Genomic DNA, 17,051 nt, shown 5'->3' on the forward strand with positions numbered 1-17,051 from the left:
CCGCCATCCGCCGCAGCCTCCACCCACGGCTATCACTGCGGTCAGGTCTTCGTCTGCTGCAAAACCCCCATCTACCCCTCCTTGAAACCCACTCTACTACCTCTCTCTCTCTCTCTCTCTCTCTCTCTCTCTCTCTCTCTCTTCTCCCCCCACTCGTCTGTGAGCTCCTCAATGTAGCCACCGCCAACGAGGAGATCTGAAGCTAATTTTGGAGGATGAGTAGATTCAATAGTTAATTTGGTTGTCGATTTTCTGAATCTCGCTCAGATTTTGTGTTTTTCCCTTCATCTAGCTCATTTATTTTAGGCTGAAAATGGTGAATTTTCGATTTTTTTTTTTATCTTAGATCTTTTGTTTATTTTTGGCTGAAAATAGTGAAAATCTTCTCTGCATTTTTTGAAATTTCTAGAAAATCTTCTCGTTCATTTATGAATTTTTAGAAAATCTTCTCTGCAATTTTTGAATTTTATGCGGCGACGTTCGGGCTGCCGGTGGTCGCCTGTCGTCGGAGAAAAAGGGGAGAGACGAGGCGAACGATGGCGACCCTCACCGAAATTGAGAGAGAGAAGGCGAGCTGGAGCCCACCATAATTAAAAATTAAAAAAAATATATTTTTGCTTACGGCTTTTGGGTCTGTTAAAAGGCGAGGGAGAAATTGGTTCGATTTTGCCACGTTGAGGTAGTAAACAGCGCTTACCCTAACTATAGGGTCCTGTACGCGATAGGGACGCCATCGATAGAGGGGGAATTTAGTACTTAACCCTATATTTTTTCCTACCAAGAAAGAAAATATAGGGGAAGAAAAAGGAAATAACATAACCCTTAAAAAGACAAGATTTCAATTTGAGTGGGAAATTTGGAGTTATAATAAAATTCAAGGTTTATTTATAAATTATATTTTTTAATTTTTTTTATCTTTTAATTATTTTATTTTATTTCTTTCTAAAATTGTAAAATTTGACTAATTATAAAATATGTAATATGCATATCAAATTAAAGATCACAATAAGAGCTTTAATTTGACATATTTTATGTAAATATTTGATTTGAATTGTAAAAGTTATATTTATTTAAAGATTAAAAATTAAAAAAAAAATCTATCTTCTCTCTCGTTTTTTTAGGCCCGTTACTCTGGTCATTTTGCAAATGTAGGACAAAAAATTTTGGGCTTGCAATTGCAGGATAAATTGATTTTTCGGGCTCAATTTGTCCTACTTATGCTCAATTTTTGAAAATTTGTCCTACATTTTGTCCTACAGTAAATAATTTTACATTTAAAATTAAAATTAAAATTTTTTATGAGTCCACCATGTATAATTCTAAATTCAAACTCACCCCATTATTATCACGTTTTAATGTTTTTGTGTTTGCATTCATCACGAGGAAAATAAAATATTACTATTATTAGTTTTTAAGGAAAAAACGAAAGAAATTAAAGTCAAGGTCTTCTCATTATGTGGAAAATCATGTACAGCCTGTTTGATAGCAGCCAAGGATCGTAGATAGCCAAAACAAAACTCGACGCAATGGAGCCACAAAGTAATTTACAAGTTACAAAAGAATTGTGCATTCACGACGAGCCATTAGTCTATTAATTGGCAACAACAAAACAGACCTTCTCCTTTGTTAGTTGTGAGCAATCCAGAAATAATGAATATGATACGCAGCAGTAGATTCTATCTCTGCCTATTCCTATTCACAACTTGGTTTTTCTCAGCTCACACAACAGATACCATTGATACTTCCCAAATATTGAGCGATAACCGTGATGACACTCTCATCTCATCCAGCGGCGTCTTTGCGTTGGGGTTTTTCAGCCCAGGGAGCTCCAAGAATCGGTACGTCGGCATATGGTACAACAACATTAAAGACAAGACTGTGGTGTGGATCGCCAACAGAGACCATCCACTCACGGATCGATCAGGTACGCTTAGACTCATTGAACCAGGTGGCCGTCTGCTTCTTCTCAACGCTACCAATGCTACTATTTGGGCTGCTAATGTATCAAGAAGCGCGCACACTCCACTCGCACGTTTACTTGACTCGGGGAACCTCGTTGTGACGGATGCAAACGATGAGAAGAATATCATCTGGGAGAGCTTCGATTATCCAACCGACACTTTCTTACCAGGAATGAAGCTTGGTAAGAATCTCGTGACCGGCCATGAAGTCTTTATCACGTCGAAGACGAACAACGATGAGCCGGCCATGGGAGGTATTACATATCACTGCGATCCCTCCGGGTATCCACAGAATGTGATCAAAGAAGGTGCCTCCTTTCGGTATAAAACAGGGCCATGGAACGGTGTCACCTTCAGCGGCAGTCACAACCTAGTGAAGAATGACATTTTCACGTATGGAGTGGTGATCAGCGAGAATGAGGTGTATTATCACTACGAACTCATCAACACCTCCCTATATATGAGGTTTACGGTGAGCGAAGATGGTGTTGGGCAGAGGTGGCTTTGGTCTTATCACACACAAAACTGGAAACTTTATCTTACAATTCCAATAGATAGCTGTGACATTTATCAAACGTGTGGTGCATATGGTAGTTGTAATATCAAGACTACGCCTGCTTGTGCATGCTTGAGTAAATTCCAGCCAAGAGATGATCGAGGTTGGGGCAATGGGGATTTCTCCAATGGATGCATTCGAAGAACCCCGTTGAACTGCCAAGATGGAGATGTTTTTATCAAATACTCTGGAATCAAATTACCAGACACGGAGCGTTCCTGGTATAACGCGAGTATGAGTCTTCAAGAATGCAAGGTAACATGCTTGAAAAATTGCTCTTGTACAGCCTACGCAGCTCTGGATATAAGCAACGGCGAGCATGGATGTCTACTCTGGTTTGGTGAGCTTGTCGACATAAGGGAGATATCTCCTGGACAAACTATCTACATTAGAATGGCTAAATCCGAGTTAGGTAAAGAGTTAATCAGAATCCTTTGTTTTATTCAGATAACTACCTAGGCTCTAATGATGGCATAAAAATAATGTATTCTTTCCATATATAACTTCACAGAGTCGGGAGGTAGGAAGCGAGAAATACTTATATTGACAGTGATGATTGGGATTGTGCTACTAGGCCTGAGCCTGTTTCTGTTTTACCAGAAAACAAAGAAGATGAAGCCAGAAACAGGTAAGACAAGGCGTTTTTGAGTTATGCGAAGGTTTTCTTCAGGATATCCATAACCTCTTTGATTCTTACTTTTCAGACAGGCTGAGACATCCAGATGAAACTCACGAGGAGCTTGAGCTACCAATGTTTGAATTGTCCACAATGAGCAAAGCTACTGATGGATTTTCAGTCAACAATAAGCTTGGAGAGGGTGGATTCGGACCAGTTTTTAAGGTAAAGTGCTATCCAATGAGAATTATTACCTTGATACCAATAGGAAGAAATCGCCCAACTTCACAGTAAAATATTCATGCATTTTTGTATACATAAAGAAAAGAAGATATGCACAGATATTTTACTTCTTTCAAGAAGTTCAGAAACAAAAGTTTAGATAACTACATATATGTACTAGGGAGTACTAGAGGGACAGGAAATTGCTGTGAAACGACTATCAAGAACTTCCCTTCAAGGAGTGGATGAGTTCAAGAATGAAGTAATCTGTATCGCAAAACTTCAGCACCGAAATCTAGTGAAGCTCCTCGGATGTTGCATTCAAGGACAAGAACGCATGCTGGTTTATGAGTACATGACCAACAAAAGTCTCGACTTGATACTTTTCGGTAAGATTTTTCCACATTTAGCATACAGCTCAATTATTGAAATTTTACTAGCATTACAGCTTAAGCATAACAAACACATATTCAAAATTAACAGGATATAAGTTTTAGGATTTTACTCTAGGAAAAACTATGATGGATATCACGCATAACTGTTACATCGTTTACCAACATGAATTGCAGTAAACCTTTATCAAATTTGTAAGACAAATAAAAAATGCATATATATTTCCTCACTTATCTGGCAGATCAAGTCAAGAAAACGACACTGGACTGGCCAAGGCGCTTCAACATTATTAATGGTATTGCTCGGGGGCTTATGTATCTACATCATGATTCTCGTCTCAGAGTTATCCACAGAGACCTCAAAGCCAGCAATATATTACTAGATTCAGATATGATTCCAAAAATATCAGACTTCGGTCTTGCAAGAACATTTGGAGGGAATGAAACTGGAGCCGACACAAGTCGAGTAGTAGGAACATAGTACGTGTATGATCCTTATAACATCAAAATTCAATTTTTCTACTTTGTATTTGAAATCCTAGTGAATATTTTCCTGCAGTGGCTACATGTCCCCAGAGTATGCCGTAGAGGGCATGTTCTCAGTGAAATCAGATGTGTTTAGTTTTGGTGTTTTGGTGCTTGAAATCATAAGTGGCAAGAGAAACAGAGGATTTACTCTGGTGGATCACCGCCACAACCTTCTTGGACATGTAAGTATATTTTACATTCTTGTGAAAAATGCAGTCTTTCTTCCATATGGCAACTATCCTTATATATGAGATAATATAATAACAGGCATGGATTCTTTACAAAGAAGAAAGGTCACTGGAATTAGTGGATTCTTGTGTGGAATATTCAAGGTACTTATCCCAAATAGAGCGATCAATCCATGTGGGTCTTTTGTGTGTGCAAGAACAGACAGAAGAGAGGCCAAACATGTCTTCCGTGGTACTGATGCTCAACAATGATGGTGTCCTGCCTCAAGCCAAACATCCTGGTTTCTTTACAGGAAGAGATATCATAAGAAAAGAAACTTCACATAGCTCAAACACGGCAAGTTCCGTTAATGCAATGACCATTTCGCTGCTAGAGGCTCGTTAACAAATCCAATGTAAAATTAATAGATAAATTAATTTGGTATAATTACAGATAGAGTGTACTTCTGAATGAATGTGTAATTGTGCAGGCATTGTAGTGTCCTTGTTGTGAAACTGTTGAAAGAGAATCAGAGGATTTTCCTACAACAATAGCAATCTCAACTTTCTTGGACATGCTAGCTAATATGTAATGTAAACAAATGAAACGTGATATCTTGGATATCACGTTTCATTTGTTCTGTAGATGAGTGCGGTGCCTTTACTTTTCCAACTGTGCTTAAAGCCCGACTCTTTTTCTCATCTTTGTTCGTTCTGTCTCTTATCTTTGTCTTGGTCTAGTTCTCCTCCTTCTTCGGCTCCACGCTTAAACATGACTGGATCTCAAGCATTACTTGATTTTGGCACAATAATTCTTTAATATGATGTGCCCAATAATCAATTAAATCAAATACTTAAATTAAATTAATTAAATTTAATACATAAATAAATATATAAATATATATGTGTAATATGAAAAATATAGTATAATAATATGATGAAATCCATGTAGAAGTTGTTTTTTTAGGTTTACTAGCAGAAAGAACTTATGTTTTAAACATAATCAATGTTATTTTATTTGATAAAAAAAATATAGATATAATATCTATTATATTTAAATTTTCAATTAACAATTTGGTTTATTTAATTCTATAACTATATTAAATCCTTTTTGAAATAGGGTTAGTTGCATATAAATTATTGAACTTTCAAAATTCTTATTTTGAACATAAACTTTAAAATCTTTATTAAAATTACTTAACTATTAATTTTTTTTTTCTCATTTTGCATATTTGCTCATTTTCCCTCTAAACTCTAGCATGAAACGACGTCGTTTTCATCCAACTATAAAATACGAGGCCAGTTATATTTTCCGCTGAGTCATATTTATGCCACACAATAATGCCAAACGGGTATATATATGCCATGTCACCACGACGAAAAATAGGCAATTATGCAAAATGAGAAAAAAAAATATAGTTACGCAATTTTAATAAAAATTTTAAAGTTTATGTGCAAAATAAAAATTTGTTAAAAGTTCAATAATTTATATGCAATTAACCATTTAAAATAATACTCAACAAATTGATAGACAAACAATAAAGAATAACATCAATACATATAGTACGAATGTCTTGATTATCACTAATTGGAAAGTGGTGCAACTATTATTGTAAAAAATTATTGCAACCAAAACAAAATTTCATTCATATGACTAAATCATGAAAATATGTTATTGTCAGTAAGTTTAGACAATTTTATTTTGAAAACAAACGCAAATGAATATTGGCTCATTTTATTTATTCCCACGGAATATATTGTTATAGAAAAATAATTCAAATAATTTCTTTATAATTAACTAGCTAGCTTAATTAATTGGGTAAATATTAGTTTATGGCTCATCGTTAGGGCGTTTTCTCAAATATGTCCCACTCTAAGCATATTTACAAAACAATACTCATCGTTTCATTTTTTTTTTTCTTATTTGTGGCCCATAAAAATAATTCGACGACCGGTATTTGATGTGTCCGGCCAAGCACCATGTTGAAATTACACGTGGAATAAAAAAAAATAAAAAAACTACATATCTACCAAATTGTCAGAGGAGATGGCGGTCCGCCGCCGCCGCCTCTGAAATTCCGACGAGACTGACGTCGACATAAAAACAGATCTGGAGAAGCTGTAGAGCGACTATGGGATCGGCGGCGCTGCTCGCTACATGGATCTGCGGACGAAGGCGGTGGAGATGTGTGGGCATCTGCGCGAAGAGGGTCTGAAGGGATTGGCGAGTGTTGTATTGGGGAAGAAGGTGCAGAAGCGGAAGCGGAAGAAGGTGCCCAGCCCCACACCTCCGATATGAGATCCCAAAATCATACCCCAAATCAGAACCCCTAATTCTGGAACCCAAAACCACATATCTAAAAATCAGCAGCCTTCTCTCTAGAATTGGGGCTTGACAGTCATAGCCGGACAACCTCCTTGTTCTGCGATTCCCAATCTCAAGGTCTTCATCGGCAAGAAATAAATTGTCATCTACAAATTTGGGGAACCCAAGAGGAATTGCTGAAGAAGATGGGCGATGAGATGTGCAACAGCCCATGGCCGTCGCCACCCCATGGCGGAGATGGGCGAGGAGATGGACAACGAGGAGAGGAGCGAGGAGATTGACAGGGTGGATTTTTATTAATTTTTTCTTTTTCTTTTTATTCCACGTGTACTTCCAACATGGCGCTTGGCCGGACACATCAAATACCTGTCGCCGGATTATTTTTATGGGCCACAAATAAGAAAAAAATGAAACGTTGGGTATTGTTTTGTAAATATGCTTTAGGGTGGGATATATTTGAGAAAACGTTCAAATGATGGGTCATAAACTGATATTTACCCTAATTAATTTTATTAATGATAGATGACAATTATTTATGAGTGACATGATTCTTTTTTTAATTTTAAAATATATTTCGTAATCAAAATGACATCGTTTTCAGAAAAATTTAAAATAAGAGAATTATTTGGATCATTTTTTATAACAATATATTTCGTGGGAAAAAAATAAAATGAGCCAAAGTTTGTGTATTTTTTGACAATTCTCAAAGTTCATGGGAAAAAATAAAATGAGTCAAAGTTCGTGTAACTTTTGACAACTTTCAAAGTTCGTGGGAATAATCAAAGGTCCAAATTAAAGTTCATTTATTTAGGCGCTAATAATTCATTAATATATTTTTATAAATATATGTAATTTATGAAATTAACCTTAAAATAAAACATGTAATAAGGATAAAATAGGCAATCTACATGTTATGCCCAAGAGTCCAAGACACATTTTTTATTAATATAAATATAAATTGTTAGAGAGTTATATTTACAAAAGTTGGTGGGTTAAACTTTTGATATGAGGCAATTAAAGTTATTTTCGTGGATTTATTATTGCTACCACCCTGAACTAGAAGTGGATGGAATAAAACTTTTGATGCGGCGCTCTTAGAGCATCTCCAGCACCGGAATATAAGCACCGCATCGAGCCGGTTTTGCTCTCCAGCATGTGGTGCGTCCCTGGTGTTAAGCCAAGAACTGAGTGTTAAAGGGGGAGATGGCATGAACTGGGGGAAGAAGAAGAAGAAGAAGAGAAATGGGGGAAGAGGGGGGCGGTGGGGGTTTGGGCCATGGGGTTTTGGTAGAATTTTTTTATTTTTGTATTTTGATTTTTGATTTTTGATTTTTTAAAATTTTTTAAATTCTATTTTTAAATGTTTTTAGTAATATTTTAAATTTTAAAATTTTATACTTTAGTTTAATTATTGTAATGTTGAATTTTAATTTTAATTAAAAATAGAATTTAAAATAGAAATATAGAAATAGAATTAAATGGAAATAAAGATTGAATAAGCCCCTATAGAATCTTTGCATTGGAGATGGGAGATGCTAAGGTAGAGAGCAGCTTTTAGAGCCCCCTTTAAACACCTTTCATTCAAGATGCTCTTAAGTCTTAAGAATACCCTTAATCTTTACTTTCACGTTTCTGCGTGGCAGTGCGTCTCCAACAATATCCAAGGAAAAGTCTAGGTCGTGAGCACATAGTTGAAAATTAATTGTGTAGCAGCCAATTGTAGACCATTCAGTAGTATTAATTATTAAAGGTGGACTCACCCACACAGAAATTTACAACTTACCTACCGCCTGGGAAACGAGGCTGATAAAACTAAACGACACTTGCTGGATTATGCCTCTCTCCGTTGTTAGTTGAGAAATGAATATGATGTGCAGCAGCAGAATCCACCTCTCTCTATTTCTATTCACGACCTCCTTTTTCTCAATTCACACAACAGATACTATCGATACTTCCCACACATTAAGCGATAACCGTGATGACACTCTCATCTCATCCAACGGAGACTTTGCGTTGGGGTTTTTCAGCCTAGGGAGCTCCAAGAATCGCTACGTCGGCATATGGTACAACAACATTAAAGACAAGACTGTGGTGTGGATCGCCAACAGAGACAATCCACTCACGGATCGATCAGGTACGCTTAGAGTCGTTCAACCGGGGGGCCCTCTGCTTCTTCTCAACGCTACCAATGCTACTATTTGGTCTGCTAATGTATCAAGCAGCAGCTTGCGCACTCCTCTCGCACGTTTACTCGACACCGGAAACCTCATTGTCACAGATGCTAACGATGACAACAATTTCATCTGGCAGAGCTTCGACTACCCAACCGACACTCTATTGGCAGGGATGAAGCTTGGTAAGAACTTGGTGACTGGCCATGAAGTCTACATCTCGTCGGCAAAGAGCAACGATGATCCGGCAACAGGAGGTTTCACGTATCGCTGTGACCCTACTGGTTATCCACAGATGGTGATCAAAGAAGGCGCCTCCATCCGGTATAAAACAGGGCCGTGGAATGGTTTTGTACAGAGATGGATGTGGTTTAATCAAACCCAGAACTGGATGCTTTATCTTTCTGTTCAACTACGTAACTGTGATACGTATAACATATGTGGTGCATATGGTGTTTGTGGTAATACAACCAATTGCTCATGTTTGAATGAATTCGAGCCGACTGATCCTGGAGGTGATTTTTCCAATGGATGCATTCGAAGAACCCCCTTCAACTGCCAAGATGGCAATGTTTTTCTCAAGTACTCCGGAATCAAATTACCAGACACGGAGCGTTCCTGGTATAACGCGACTATGAGTCTTGAAGAATGCAAGGTGGCATGCTCCACAAATTGCTCTTGTACAGCCTATGCAAGTCCCAATATAAACAACGGCGAGAGGGAATGTCTACTCTGGTTCGGTGACCTTGTGGATTTGAGAGAGATGTCTCCTGGACAAGATATCTATATTAGGATGGCTAAATCTGGATTAGGTATGATTCAATCATATACGGATTAATGTTTTTACAGTTGATGACATGAAAATAATATATTATTTCCATACAGACTCGGGAAGTAGGAAACGAGAAATACTTATTGTTACATTGTCACTGGTGATCGGGATTCTGATACTAGGCCTAAGCCTGTTGCTGTTTTACCAGAAACGAAAGCAGCAAGAAAAAGGTGAGACAGTTTATGAGTTATGCGATTATTTTCTTTCTCTTATCCATAGCCTCTTCCATTCTCGTTTTACAGACAGGCTGAGGCATTCTTTTGAAAATCATGAGGAGCTAGAGCTACCAATGTTTGAACTATCCACAATAATTAAAGCTACTGATGGATTTTCAATCCACAATAAGCTTGGAGAGGGTGGATTTGGACCGGTTTTTAAGGTAAAGACGTACTAACACTTTTCTGTTAGAAAGCGGTGTTAAGATCAAAACCAAAAATCTAGATAACTATATTTATGTACTAGGGACTGCTAGGGGGCCAGGAAATTGCTGTGAAACGACTATCAACAACTTCACAGCAAGGAGTGGATGAATTCAAGAATGAAGTAATCTGTATTGGAAAACTTCAGCATCGAAATCTAGTGAAACTCCTTGGATATTGCATTCAAGGAGTAGAAATCATGCTGGTTTATGAATACATGACAAACAAAAGTCTCAATTTCATACTTTTCGGTAAGATTTTCCCACATTTAGCATCCAGCTAAATTTAAGGTCAAACGTAATAAACACAGATTCAAAGAAGTTGTCAGAGCCAAATTAACATGTGATAATTACTCGATTATTTTTGTAAAACAAAATAAAAATAGAAAGCATACTTCCTCACCTATTTGGCGTGCAGATCAAGTGAAGGGAACGATACTAGACTGGCCGAGGCGCTTCAACATTATTAATGGTATTGCTCGGGGTCTTATGTACCTCCACCAAGACTCCCGTCTCAGAATTATCCACAGAGACCTCAAAGCCAGCAATATATTACTAGATTCAGACATGATTCCCAAAATATCCGACTTCGGTCTTGCAAGAACATGTGGAAGCAATGAAACTGGAGCCAAAACAAGTCGAGTAGTTGGAACATAGTATGTATACGATCCTTACAATGTGATATATCCTATATCAAATTCCAATTTCTCTGCTTTCTACCTAAATTCTAGTTTGTATTTTCCTGTAGCGGCTACATGTCCCCGGAGTACGCTATAGACGGCATATTCTCAGTGAAATCAGATGTCTTCAGCTTTGGTGTTCTGGTGCTTGAAATCATAAGTGGCAAGAGAAACAGAGGCTTTTCTATAGTAGATCACTCCCACAACCTTCTTGGGCATGTAAGTATATATTTTTTATTCTTGCAGTCTTTATTGTTATGGAAAGTATCCTTATGTAATATGAGGTAATTATAGACATGGATGCTTTACAAAGAAGAAAGGTCACTGGAATTAGTGGATTCTTGTGTGGAATATTCAAGCTACTTATCACAAGTAGCAAGATCAATCCATGTGGGTCTTTTGTGTGTGCAAGAACAGACAGAAGAGTGGCCAAACATGTCTTCAGTGGTACTGATGCTCAACAATGATGGAGTTCTGCCTGAAGCCAAACATCCTGGTTTCTTCACAGCAAGAGATATAATACGAACTGAAACTTCGAATAACTCGAATACTGCAAGTTCCAATAATACAATGACCATTTCGCTGCTAGAGGCTCGTTAAACAAATACAAAAGTAAATATAACAGATTAGTATACTTACAGATTGTGTATACTTCCTTATAAATGAGTAATTCTGCTGACAATTTTTAGTGGACACCCTGTTGTAGAAGTTGTGAGTTGAAAGAGAAACAGAGGATTTTCTTGCAAGAAAGGGTTAATATGTTCTTGCTCTGACGTTGTTCCAAGAAGTTAATTATGAAAATATATTTGAGGTGAATTGCAGTAGGCAATATTTTGCGCAAGAAAAGAGATTATCTTTCATATATGCTTTTGAGTTTTGATCCTACCTCATCAAAAAGGGCGACTACGTCATGTAACGTACAGATTGAGGCCAATGGAATGTGCATCAGCCTCCGAAACATGCAGAAGAACACACCATCTTCACAATTGGAGCCTCATGAACAGTAGTGATTCACCATCCGATTGTTGAATGCATCTCCAGAGATAGATTGGGTTATATAGCGTCTGCTATCTCCTACCGAGTAATTCAAAATAAGAGAAACTGATAATAATCAATAGCAACTTGAAGCTAGCAACTGGGAAGGACAAAAAAAGATCATTCTTTTGTGTTTTTCAGTCTAATACACTGGTTTTACTTTCATCGCGGATATAGACAGGCAGAATGCAGAAAATCTTCATGACAAGTAAAACACACAACATCATGCCAATCAACCTACATGTTCTCTAATTCGACTTTGTCCATCCTTCATACATCTTAGTGATGATAGGATTGAAAACAGTCTCGAGCTCCTTTATCTTGTCTTTGAAATCATCAGCCTCTGCAAAACTGTTTACATAAACCACAGTACAGTAGACTCCAAAGCACCTTCGATCTTCTTCTTGTCGTCTACTGTGAGCATGGCTGCAATCTTGTCATTTTCAATGGTGTTCCCCACGTTATAGACGTACTTCTTCAAAGCTTTCTTGGCCTCAACCTTCTTCTTAAGCTCCTGGTCCTCCCTCTTGTACTTTTTGCCATCCCTCACCATCTTCTTTATTTCTTCCCTGGACAGCTTGTTGTTGGTGATGGTGATCTGGTTCTTCCGTCCAGTTGCCACATCTTCCGCTGACACATTCAAGATACCATTCGCATCAATGTCGAAGCACACATTGATAGAAGGAACACCTGTGGGCACAGGGGGAATGCCTCTGAGCTCGAACATTCCTATCAGGTTGTTGTCTCTTACCCAACTTCTTTCACCTTCGTACACAGAAAACTCCACATTGGTCTGATTATCCTCGCAAGTCGTGAATATATCCTTGGCACTTGTAGGGATAGTTGTATTCCTCGGAATCAATACCTCCATCACACCTCCAACACCTCGAATACCAAGCGACAAAGGAGTTACATCCAAAAGAACTAAATTCTGCACCTTGTCATTGCCTTCACCACTCATGATTGCAGCTTGCACAGCAGCACCATAAGCCACAGCTTCGTCCGGATTAATGCTCTTGCACGCCTCTTTCCCATCGAACAGCTCCTTCAACAATTGCTGCACCTTGAGAATCCTACTTGACCCCCCAACCAGCACCACCTCATCCACGCTGCTCTTCTCCATCTTTGCGTCCTTCAAGCACATCTCTACCTGTTTCATACACTTGTTGAATAAATCCATGTTAAGTTCCTCAAATTTAGCACGAGTGATAGTAGAAAACAGATCAATCCCCTCGAACAACGATTCAATCTCAATTGTGGTTTGGGAAGCGGAAGAGAGGATCCTCTTTGCCCTTTCACAAGCAGTCCTCAATCTCCGAATAGCTCTTAAATTCCCGCTATTAATATCCTTACCCTTGCTGCGTTTGAATTCTTTAATGAAGTGATTCACCATCCTATTGTCGAAGTCCTGACCTCCAAGATGAGTATCACCAGCAGTAGCCCTCACATCAAAGATTCCCTCATCAATCGTGACTACAGAAACATCGACTGTGCCACCACCAAGGTCAAAAATGAGCACATTCTTTTCCATAGAGGTGTTAGCACTTTTATCCAGACTGTATGCAAGGGCGGCAGCAGAAGGCTCATTCATTATTCTCATAACATTTAAACCGGCCATGGTTCCGGCAGCCTTAGTTGCCTGACGCTGAGAGTCGTTGAAATAAGCAGGCACCGTTATGACAGCATCCTTGACAGTTGATCCAAGATATGTCTCATGTTGGGAAATCAGTTCCCCATCCAAACTTGGTAGAAGCAAGAAATAAGAAAAAACTAAACACAATTTAACAACACAAGAATTTAACGTGGAAACTCCAAATCCGGAGAAAAAACCACGACACACTAAAAAATTACTATATGATAAATTTCTACAATCACACAGTATTTCTCACCCTCTCGACTCACAACCACTACACTCTTACAAGCCTTTGAAAACCTCTCACCCCTCTAAAACAAAGAGCAAGGAATTTCAAACTAGAAGTAATCACAAGACTAAAGGTAGTGATTGGTGTAATTGTATCAAAGACCTTGGAACTCCTTAAATAGCCTAAAGGTCTCCACCTACTTTGATAGCAAAACCAATGTGGGACAAAAATCCCCACTTTCATTTTTAACACAATTCCAACAATCTCCACCTTGTTAAAAATGAAAGAAAAAACACCATTGTCTTCACCGACAATTATGATTTTTATCACAAAGAACCATCATCCTCAAAAGAGAATAAACCTACTCCACCAAATGAGTAGAACACTTAGAATAAACCATTCTAAGAATTTTACTTCGGCACATGTCGAAAAACCTTGCTGAAATTTTGGTGCAACCTTCTAGCTTTTGGCCCTCCTAGAAGTCATCAGCCATCGACATACTTTTCACCACACACCTGCATCCATGCCAAAAACCATGCACATGTAGTCCAACTAACATCGTCACATCCTCTATCATGGCCATTGGACATGCCATAAGGATATTCATGTCCTCAAAAGACATCATCAACAATGATGTTAGCTGCTTGTTCGGAGCTTTCTGCCGAATCCGCTTCACCTTGACAAGCTCCACCTGGACAGTTTCGCTTCGTATGGCCGGGTTTTCCGCACCTCCAACAAACAACGCCCTTGGAGTCTTTCTTCCTCCCTCTGCTAAAGGCCACCATTGCTGAATTTTCCGATGAAGGACGTCCTTCACTCATCAGCCTTCTTTCTTCCAAAAGAAGTTTGCCCGTGACTTCAGCAAAGACCAGAGTTTCCTTCCCATAAACTAATATTGGCTTCATGTGTTCATAGGAACGTGGAAGAGACAAGATGAGTCTCAACGCCTTATCCTCATCTTCAATTTTCGCTCCAATACTCTCCAGTTCAGAGATAATGCCATTGAGAATACTCAAGTGATCTGAAATCTTCACACCTTCATCCATCCGTAAGGTATGAAATTGTTCCTTCAAATACAACCGATTCGAGATGCCTTTTGCTTGGTACAGAGCTTCCAGCTTTTCCCAAAGCTCCTTCGCACTCGAAATCCCATGTACATTTGCAAGTACATTCTTGGCCAAGCAGAGACGAATTGTGCTTGCCGCCTTCAGATCCAGATCCTCCCAATCTTCATCACTCATACCGGACTTGTTGTTTGCGTCATCATCTGCACCGGGCTTTCCTTTCAGGGCCTTGTGTAACCCAGATTGTATCAGCACATCCTTGACTTGCACTTGCCACAAGCCAAAATTCATTATTCCATCGAATTTCTCCACGTCGAACTTCATTTGGACTTGAAGTTGACTTGACGTACCGCTTCTCCACCAAAATGAACAGCCGTCTCGCAAGAGACACCCTCGCCCGGATCTTTCTCAAGAAATCCTTTCTGATGTGGAAGATCAGACAATGCTGCAACCACAGAGCATACTTGGAATATCAAGAGACCTCAGCCAGGCTCTGATACCAATTGTTGGGAAATCAGTTCCCCATCCAAACTTGGTAGAAGCAAGAAATAAGAAAAAACTAGACACAATTTAACAACACAAGAATTTAACGTGGAAACTCCAAATCCGGAGAAAAAACCACGACACACTGAAAAATTACTATATGATAAATTTCTACAATCACACAGTATTTCTCACCCTCTCGACTCACAACCACTACACTCTTACAAGCCTTTGAAAACCTCTCACCCCTCTAAAACAAAGAGCAAGGAATTTCAAACTAGAAGTAATCACAAGACTAAAGGTAGTGATTGGTGTAATTGTATCAAAGACCTTGGAACTCCTTAAATAGCCTAAAGGTCTCCACCTACTTTGATAGCAAAACCAATGTGGGACAAAAATCCCCACTTTCATTTTTAACACAATTCCAACATCTCAGCAACATCCTTCATCTTGGAGAGCACCATTGACGAGATTTCCTCGGGAAAAAACTGTTTTACCTTGCCTTTGTAGGTTACTACTATCATAGGCTTGTTGGAGGGATCAGGAATAACCTTGAATGGCCAGAGTTTCATGTCACTCTGAACCGTAGGGTCACTGAATTTGCAGCCGATAAGCCTCTTTGCATCTGCAGTGTTCATTAAGAAAGACAAAATCATCTAGTTGGAGTTGAGAGAGAGACAGACAACTATATTCAGAGAGCAGGACAAACTCCCCAAATCGATAGATGAAATCAAAATATAAACTTTGGAAATGGAATCTGGTTTAATCACAATTTACAGAAATTAGCCCTCACGCATCACTTCATCAACGTCGCTGCTAATTTAACTTTGACAAGAAAACTATCACACATCACACACATCAACATGACACCAAAACGAAACAAATAAAAAGCATGGAAAATACCAAATATGGACATATATATAATAACAATCAATCCACGAGATAAAATTAACTCACCGAAAACAGTGTTAATAGGGCTAATGACGATTTGATTCTTGGCAGCATCACCGACGATACACTCGGAGTCGGTGAAGGCTACGTAAGAGGGCGTGGTGCGGTTGCCCTGATCATTCACTATGATCTCAATATGCTCGTGCTGCCAGGCCGCCACGCACGAATACGTCGTCCCTAAATCGATCCCAATTGCCCGTCCTTGGCCGCTTCCCGCCATTAAAGATACCAATAATAAACAGAGTTTAAATGCTTAGTGAAAATCTGAACAAGTACTGAATATGAAATGCAAGAAACCGGAAGAGATAAAAAAACTGCAGCTAAGACTTAAACAGACTACATAGATAACCTCTGAGGTCCTGGAAAATGGGGAATTAAAGTGATGTAAGTTGAAAGAAGTCTCAATGTGATATGCTCAGTCTATCTATGGAAATAGAGTAAACAAAAAGTAAGTAGGTGTAGCAGGCCTCTTGCTATCACATCATGGCGTCAGCGTCGGAGTCGGCATCGTCTCTCCGCGCAACTCAATCTAAGACTAAGTTTATCAACGAACGATCATCACTAAAAAAGCAAAAACAAAATATAAAAATAAGAAAGAAGAAATAGTTAAGCATGAATAGTCTAGCATGCAATGGTTTGGCGGACCAAATTTTTGAAAACAAATTTTAGTGGTCCCCCCTCCCAATTCAATGATACTCCCTCCATCCACTAATTCATGATCTAGGGTAAAAAAAACACGAGTTTTAAAAAAAAAGGTATCAAAGTGTATTATTTATTAGTTGAGTGG

General features: G+C 38.6%; 2 protein-coding genes and 1 pseudogene across 5 annotated transcripts; 2 read left to right on the top strand and 1 right to left on the bottom strand.

Annotated features, from left to right (window-relative positions):
* Positions 1–1,555: 1,555 nt before the first annotated feature.
* LOC131007636 (G-type lectin S-receptor-like serine/threonine-protein kinase At4g27290) lies at positions 1,556–5,125 on the top strand. The gene is made up of 7 exons (XM_057934545.1): positions 1,556–2,929; positions 3,029–3,145; positions 3,222–3,358; positions 3,537–3,744; positions 3,990–4,227; positions 4,307–4,457; positions 4,543–5,125. Exons 1-7 carry the CDS (start codon positions 1,651–1,653, stop codon positions 4,846–4,848), a joined length of 2,436 nt encoding a protein of 811 aa, XP_057790528.1. The 5' UTR covers positions 1,556–1,650; the 3' UTR covers positions 4,849–5,125.
* A 3,415-nt stretch (positions 5,126–8,540) lies between these two features.
* On the top strand, positions 8,541–11,696 carry LOC131007637 (G-type lectin S-receptor-like serine/threonine-protein kinase At4g27290). 4 transcript variants are annotated; one of them, XM_057934546.1, is made up of 7 exons: positions 8,543–9,751; positions 9,825–9,941; positions 10,014–10,150; positions 10,234–10,441; positions 10,608–10,845; positions 10,938–11,088; positions 11,164–11,696. In XM_057934546.1, the coding sequence occupies exons 1-7, from the start codon at positions 8,629–8,631 to the stop codon at positions 11,467–11,469; spliced, it is 2,280 nt and encodes a 759-aa protein (XP_057790529.1). In that variant the 5' UTR covers positions 8,543–8,628; the 3' UTR covers positions 11,470–11,696. The 4 variants fall into 4 exon arrangements, with proteins under 4 accessions (XP_057790530.1, XP_057790529.1, XP_057790531.1 ...); XM_057934547.1 differs by lacking the exon at positions 11,164–11,696 and having other exon boundaries at positions 8,541–9,751; positions 10,921–11,063; XM_057934548.1 differs by lacking the exon at positions 8,543–9,751 and having other exon boundaries at positions 10,018–10,150.
* Positions 11,697–12,012: 316 nt separating this feature from the next.
* LOC131007644 (heat shock cognate 70 kDa protein-like) lies at positions 12,013–16,826 on the bottom strand (annotated as a pseudogene).
* Between the last annotated feature and the right edge of the window lie 225 nt (positions 16,827–17,051).

Source organism: Salvia miltiorrhiza, chromosome 2, assembly GCF_028751815.1.
Source record: "Salvia miltiorrhiza cultivar Shanhuang (shh) chromosome 2, IMPLAD_Smil_shh, whole genome shotgun sequence".
Classification (NCBI taxonomy): Eukaryota; Viridiplantae; Streptophyta; class Magnoliopsida; order Lamiales; family Lamiaceae; genus Salvia; species Salvia miltiorrhiza.

Coding starts and splice junctions, on each gene's coding strand:
- LOC131007636 (XM_057934545.1), top strand. CDS start 1,651: ATGAATATGATACGCAGCAGTAGATTCTATCTCTGCCTATTCCTATTC. Junction 3,146..3,221: donor GAAGATGAAGCCAGAAACAG/GTAAGACAAGGC, acceptor CTTACTTTTCAG/ACAGGCTGAGACATCCAGAT. Junction 3,745..3,989: donor TCTCGACTTGATACTTTTCG/GTAAGATTTTTC, acceptor CTTATCTGGCAG/ATCAAGTCAAGAAAACGACA.
- LOC131007637 (XM_057934546.1), top strand. CDS start 8,629: ATGAATATGATGTGCAGCAGCAGAATCCACCTCTCTCTATTTCTATTC. Junction 9,942..10,013: donor ACGAAAGCAGCAAGAAAAAG/GTGAGACAGTTT, acceptor CTCGTTTTACAG/ACAGGCTGAGGCATTCTTTT. Junction 11,089..11,163: donor CCCACAACCTTCTTGGGCAT/GTAAGTATATAT, acceptor AGGTAATTATAG/ACATGGATGCTTTACAAAGA.